The sequence below is a fragment of the Perca fluviatilis genome, chromosome 22 (assembly GCF_010015445.1).
Source record: "Perca fluviatilis chromosome 22, GENO_Pfluv_1.0, whole genome shotgun sequence".
NCBI classification, from domain to species: domain Eukaryota; kingdom Metazoa; phylum Chordata; class Actinopteri; order Perciformes; family Percidae; genus Perca; species Perca fluviatilis.
This window is the reverse complement of record NC_053133.1, coordinates 28405582-28413081: the sequence shown is the minus strand read 5'-3', so window position 1 is coordinate 28413081 and position 7500 is coordinate 28405582. Positions and strand designations below refer to the sequence as shown.

Sequence of the window (7500 nt, the reverse complement as noted above, 5' to 3'; positions counted from 1 at the left end):
CGGTCTGTCTGCCTCACTCCCCCGGCGCAGAGAGACTCAGTCGGGATGACAGCTGACAACAGCCCCGGGACATATAGCTAGCTAGTTACCGTTAGCCCCCAGTCAGCTATCAGCCAGCTACTTTCATTACAGCAACCCCCGGCCATAACCGTGCTTACGACGCTAACGGCAGTTTAATTAAACGTCGGGAAACAGACCATATCAGACCCAGCACCGAGTCACAACAGCGGCCATCCATAGCGGTAGCTAGCTACATCTCCGTAGCGCTACCGGTGTATGTGCCGAAAATCTCCTCCCTGCCGAATTTCTCCCCCTTCGTGTTTAGCTGTCTTTACGGTTAGCTAAATTAACCCGACAAAAGGTGGGTTAAGCACCAAAACGAGAAGTTAAGATTACTGAAAAGTGAAGGGGAGATAACTCCGGGCAGCTGGGAGATGTTCTGCTGCTGCACAACAGGCATCGAACGTCCTGGCTCGCTGTCGCGGAGATTCCCCCGACAATCCCCCCCCACACCGTCTCTCAGCCTCGTTTAGCAGCTAGCTAGCGTTACAACACACCCCGTCCGCCCCGGTGTTGAAACCATCCAACAGGTGACATTGATATGTGAAATATTTTGTGTTTTAGCTGCTGGCTACTGTTAGCTTGCTGGCTCACTAGCTAACTGGTCAGCTACAAATAAAAATCTAATCAAGAAAAACGTAACTATGTTGGGGAAACTGCAGCTATTTTATTACAATAACATGAATAAACGTTACTAAACGTAACGTGAATAAACTTGAATGGGTAAACTCGTCCGTGAACTGATGCATTCTAACCGGCAGCGAAGGTGTTTAACACTAAAAACTCCCATAATTCCACGCACCTTCACAACGTCATCAAAAGTCCAGTTTTACCGTCCATTGTTTTGGTTGAGAGACCCCTAGCGGCAGAAAGTTACATATTGTACGTTTAACGGTGAAGTAGGAGATTTTAGTCGCGCGGTTATTTTGACTTAATACAATAGCAGGAAAAGAGTCAAAGGCTGTAAACTTTTGTTAAATATATGTGGAAAGAAATCAAAACATGATAGCATTAATATTAAAACTGCACTGCACATAGAACTAACAACTAATTTTAAACAAAACTAATTTTAGGGGTAAGATCATTGATTAGAACATAGTAATGTTGAGCTACACATTTAAAACATCAACACATCTGTTCTTTATTCAGATTGGAGAGCTGCGGTTTGTCAGAGATCAGCTGTGCTGCTCTGGCCTCAGCTCTGAAGTCCAACCCCTCCCATCTGAAAGAGCTGGACCTGGCGGCAACAACAACCTGGAGGATTCAGGAGTGAAGCAGCTGTGTGCTGGATTGGAGAGTCCAAACTGTAGACTGGAGACTCTGAGGTCAGTTCATCTATTTCATTCTTCTACAGTGTAAATCTATTAAAATTAAATCCATAACAGAAGTTTTAAATTTCTATCAGTTCACTTGTCTTATTTTTCTGTTTTGTGTCTGTCTTTATTACAAACCCAACAACTCTTTGTTTGTTTTCAGTTTATACTCTGTACAGTTTCTCCGTTGATTGTCTGCCCTCCAAACTGTTTCAGTGTTTGCAGCCCTTGTTCACCTGTCTTGTGTTATCTCATTAATCTGTGTAATTTAATCTTGAAATTCCCCTGTCCATGTCAGATCATTATTTATAGTTTTTTTCTTTTTTTTAATATCTAACAACTAACAATCTACAGTCACTGTTTCTAAGGCTTAGAAAATCAACATGTTAGTTTCGTTCGCAACAGCTGAAATATAACGAAATATATAGAATATAAAAACATAAAAACATAGTCTATAAAAAGGAAGAAAGGAAGAATTAAATGAGTAGAGACAATAAAGAATGAAGAAAGAGAGAGAAAGAAAAGTAATTAAAATAAAAAAACAAGGGACATGTTTACTACAGTTCCAGATGTTTTAAATGATAGAGGAGAAAGTTTGGTTTGGTTTGCTCAACAGCACAATTAAAAAATAGAACAAATAAGAAAAATAAAAATTCTCATTGAAGTAAATACATTGTATATGTCACATTAAGGATGGGTGTAATAAAAGAACTATTGATTAAGTTACATAATCTACTTTGTCCAACCTGTTGGTAAAGTGTGAAGAACACCAAGCTTCTTAAGCCCCAGTGTCTTCTTCTGTGGTTTCTACTGTGGGTAAAGTGAAGGCTGTTACAACGTGGAGACTGGAGTGGACACTGAGTGAGACGCACACAGCTCACCTTTTAGTTTCCTTAAATCACACAGTTTATGAGGTTAGTTATTCACACACAGTGACATCATGACTGGGATTAGATTATTTGTGCAGCATTAAAGGGGTGATAGAATGGTTCTATAGGGTATTTCATGCTGTTCCTTAAGGTCTCCTAATAGGGTATGTAACATTGGTTGGGCTGAAAATGTCTCTTTTGCTGTTTTTGGCCCTAATGCTACCCTGTTAAATGGGACTGGACTGAAACGAGAGCTTTTCTGCCTTATATGGTCTGCTCATGAATATTTAGATGAGCTGCACGCTGATTAGTTGAGCTTAGTACGCACGCACACACACACACACACACACACACACACACACACACACACACACACACAACACACACAAACACACACACACACACACACACACACACACACACACACACACACACACACACACACACAAACACACACACACACACAGACAGAGGAAAAAACACACAACACACACACACACACAGACACAGACACACACACACACAGACAGAAACACACACACACACGACAGAGACACACACACACACATACACACACACACACACACACACACACAACACATACACACACACAGACAGAAACACAGACAGAGACACACACACACACACACACACAGACACACACACACACACACAAACACACACACACACACACACACACACACGACAGAGACACACACACACACACGACAGAGACACACACACACACACACACACACACACACACACACAGAGACACACACACACACACACACACACACAACACACACACACAGACACACACACACAACAGAGACACACACACACAACACACACACACACACACACACACACACACACACACACACACACACACAGACACACACACACACACACACAGACACACACACACACACACACACACACACAGACACACACACACACACACACACACACAAACACACACACACACACACACACACACACACACACACACACACACACACACACACACACACACACACACACACACACACACACACACACACACACACACACACACACACACACACACACACACACACACACAGGCGCGGAGCTGTATCAGAAATTCAAAGTTTAGTGTGTTTGTGTGTTTTCATTCCACATTGACAGCTGTCCCGGTCCCGCCCGACCCTTCGCTAAGCCCCGCCCTCCCTAGTTACTGTTGCTACGCCTGACAAGCTTTCGTGCCGGTCACGTCTATTCCAGTATGTATGCACCGGTTTTCATTGGTCAATGCAACATCAATGGAGCACTATTGCAATCGGGCGCGAACAACAGTATTGATTAGAATGAATCTGCCGATTTTGCCAAGACTCTCATTCATTCCTGAGTGGTGAAGATAGTTGTGGAAACTTTCCCAGCTGGTCAACAGTACAGAAGTTAGCTAGCCATGGCACAAAAGCACATTTTGGATTTCTTTATAGATTAACCACAAGCTAAAAAGCGTAAAAGACCGGAGGCAGAAAACTCAGCAACTGTAACTGACTGAAGTAGCGACCCTGCTAGCAACAGACGACGAGGGAGCTAATCCTGTAAACCAAGCTAGCAGCACCAAGCTAGCAGCACCAAGCTAGCAGCACCAGGCTAGCAGCACCAAGCTAGCAGCACCAGGCTAGCAGCACCAGGCTAGCAGCACCAAGCTAGCAGCACCGGCTAAGCTAGCAGCACCAAGCTAGCAGCACCAGGCTAGCAGCACCAAGCTGCAGCACCAGGCTAGCAGACCAGGCTAGCAGCACCAAGCTAGCAGCACCAGGGCGCAGCACCAGGCTAGTAGCACCAGGTCAGCACCAGGCTAGCAGCACCAAGCTAGCAGCACCAAGCTAGCAGCACCAGGCTAGCAGCACCAGGCTAGCAGCACCAGGCTAGCAGCACCAGGCTAGCAGCACCAGGCTAGCAGCACCAGGCTAGCAGCACCAGGCTAGCAGCACCAGGCTAGCCCATGGCAGAGGGAGCAGCAACGTCAACTCAGTGCTGCCAGCCTCGGGTCACACTTTTCCTGCTACACGTTCTGGAGATGAGGATTTATTTTAGTGTTATGACTGCAACACAAGGTAATAATGCTGGTTTATTATTATGCTGCCGCCGTGCAGTAAATTGGCATGATTTATCAACTGTTCAGTAACAGTTCAACTGAAAGTTTATATGAATTATTGGAGATAATTGTGTTTTTTTACACTGTGTAAAGCCTACTTAGCCTACGTATTGGAAAACCAGAATGAGGTCACACCGATTTTTAATGATCCTACCGTATTGTTATAAAATGATTAGGCCCAGCTTAACACGCAGGCCCAATATCTTTATGCCTTTAATTTGCTACAAAAACTTAAGGCTGCATTTCTCTATTCCAGTGTTTGTGTCAGGACTGACTGGCTTCACTTTGATTTGATTTAATATAATTCAGTGATGTGTTACCCTTGTGTTGTTGAGCTTGTAGAAGCCATTTTCTGGACCATTGTTGTAGCCGGTTCTATCATCCCGCTATGGTACCGATCCATTCTTGTCCGCGATGCTTTTTTAATAAATAGAGATATTTTGTGATTTTCTTCATCTTGACAGTAGGCTATGGGTATGAAAGAAATGTAACTGGGTTGAATAGCGATAACGGTCTATTATTTCCCGGTGTTTGGGGATCAGTAGCCCACGGCAGGCTAATTACGGTCTTGGATAGGCTATTTATATGAATTGAATCTCTATACAGTTCAATAAATTGTGATGGATGCAGTTTGGTGTGTGGTGGTTGACTTTGGCTGAAAACTTCACTCTGGAAAATTTGTCAACACCCCCAATTCAAAATATGTTCCCCGCCGCGCACCGTTTTATATCTCTCGCCGTCTCTTTTCTTTCTCTCTTTCTCCGTGAAATGAAGCTGCCTTCAGGTGCAGTAGGAAACGTTGTGTTCTATAAACGATCTGACGAAAAACTGTTACTGTGAGATATAAAGTCTACTTGTGCTACATTGGGGGGGGGAGTAAAAGAAAAGAACAGGACGTCGCACGACTCGCACCACACTGCGGCGATTGCTTCTTTTTTTTTATCTGAACGCAGCTTCCCGCTGAAGTACAGAGCTCATTTAAGATGATGCTCTGACGTCCCGTTTCCCTGAAGGCAGCGCGGAGCTGCGCCGAACAAAGCTGACAGAAGCCCAGAATAGTGATGTGACAACCGGCTCTTTACGCGAAGTCGGTTCAACCGGACGGTTGTTGGTTGGAGAACCGAGTCTATAGATTCGGTCAACGGTTCACGTCCTCGCTCGCGGCACCCAGCTACTCCCGGTCCGGCAGTAGCTGGTGCGCGGGCTCCGTTCTCGCGACAGCCTGTAACATTCACTTCTCTAACATTTAACTTTACATAACTATCAAGATAACATTACATGTATTTGTATGTGATATAGGCCTAATACATTACCCTTGGGAATTTCCATCAACACAATTCTAAAATGCACGAGACATAAAGGCTTCTGCTATCGGTTGATAAGTCAAACTTGCCGGGAACCTAGACACCCGTTTGATTACATAGACTCATGCAGTAGCCTACCCCGGTTACGGTCCTTACGGTCTCCTTGTGACAGCCTAGCTACCATGTAGCAACATTCACTTCTCTAACATTTAACTTAACATAACTACCAAGATAACATGACGGTTATTTGTATGTGATGTACTGTACTTCCCCATCGATAATAATGTGTAAATTGCCGTGAACACAATCCTCTAAGATGCACCAGAAACAAGGCTCGGTTAATAACTCAAACTTGCCGGAGAACCAAGACACCGCTTTTGATTACATTAGACTCGAGCGGCCGAATCGGTGTACGGTTACATCATGGGTTACATAGCTCATTTCCTGATTGATTCTACCACCACCACTCCAGTCCAGTGGAGGCGCTAATGAGCTAGATTACAACACACACAGTAGAAGAATACCAGCTACACAACGGCCAACCATTGACATACAGTATATAAGGCCAACGGCCGAATGAAGTAAAAGAAAAACAGGAGTGAGTCGGTTCATTGACGTATGGCACCTCGATTCTCCGGCTCAGTGACACGAGTCGGGTTAATTAACCGCTCTCTGGTCGGTTCGGCCATCACTAACAGAAGAGAAGAGTTCTGGTCCAGAGTCTGGTCCAGTCGCAGTGCTGTAAACTGGCAGCTTTTAATGGAGCAGACCTCTGGTTTTTGCAAGTAGTTTAAAGTGTAAACATGTATTGTTATTATCTGAACGCCCTCTGGGGGGGGAATCAGGCCCACCTTGACTTAATCCAGGCCCACCCATCTGTAACGTTCTGCATCCGCCACTGCACACACACACCTATGCTTTCAGCACTGTTCGCTGAGGATCCATGTTGGAAAATAAAGTTAACGTCCCGTGAACCGCTGCCTGCACACCGCCCATTGCGAGTCCACTGCGCCCCTGATCTAAATCCACATGTCCCGCTCAGTTGTCTGATATCTCCTCCTTTTCTCTGGGCCAGTATTCAGTCTGATATCTCCTCCTTTTCTCTGGGCCAGTATTCAGTCTGATATCTCCTCCTTTTCTCTGGGCCAGTATTCAGTCTGATATCTCCTCCTTTTCTCTGGGCCAGTATTCTGTATCTCCTGAGAGAGCTCCAGCCAGCGGGGGGGGGCAGCAGGGTCTGACAGTCCAGGCAGACAGCCAGCCATCTGGGGGGGCACTGCACCGCTGTCACGGCAAACTGTGGAGCTCCTCAACTCCCAAACAGTCGTACTAAATTTGCAGTTAGCCATACATTTTTATAAAACGGCCCATATTTGAGCTTTAGATAGTTGATTTCTCGCTTAAAATAATCTCAGAAGTGAATTTAGTAATGCAACAGCAGAGGAACACTGTATAAACTTTCTGAGATTTGCGCGAACGAGATTTAGAAGACTAACTGACCTTAGATCAGTTAGTGGCCTATGTAAATTTTGGGGTGTTACAAAGATAGAAGGTAGAGCCAAATGAGGAGGATTTGGGATGCTTACGGAAGCTTCTAGCTTTGTTGAGATTGGCCCGTTTTCAGCAGCAGTTTCAAATAGTGAGATCTGCAGAGGAAAGAGGTTTCATCAGGATTTAGAGCTTCTATGTATGTCCTAGTTACCCTCCAAACTGTCCTTTACAACTAGGACAGGCTAACATCAGGTTTACATTAGGGATGCACCCAATATCCGCCACCGGAATTTTCGGCCGAAAATGGC

At 44.9% G+C, this 7500-nt stretch overlaps 2 protein-coding genes and 1 pseudogene across 2 annotated transcripts in view; 2 read left to right on the top strand and 1 right to left on the bottom strand.

Annotated features, from left to right (window-relative positions):
* The window catches only part of LOC120552569 (NLR family CARD domain-containing protein 3-like), a 1238648-nt gene that overhangs the window by 83939 nt on the left and 1147209 nt on the right, over positions 1-7500 (top strand). The gene's annotated exons all lie outside the window — the stretch shown is intronic.
* Positions 1-7500, bottom strand: part of LOC120552576 — a 501282-nt pseudogene that overhangs the window by 264901 nt on the left and 228881 nt on the right.
* Positions 1-7500, top strand: part of LOC120552600 (NACHT, LRR and PYD domains-containing protein 1-like) — a 735215-nt gene that overhangs the window by 699212 nt on the left and 28503 nt on the right. The window contains 2 exon segments of the mRNA XM_039790787.1: positions 1210-1301; positions 1304-1385. Of these exon segments, the coding sequence (XP_039646721.1) occupies positions 1210-1301; positions 1304-1385 (174 nt within the window).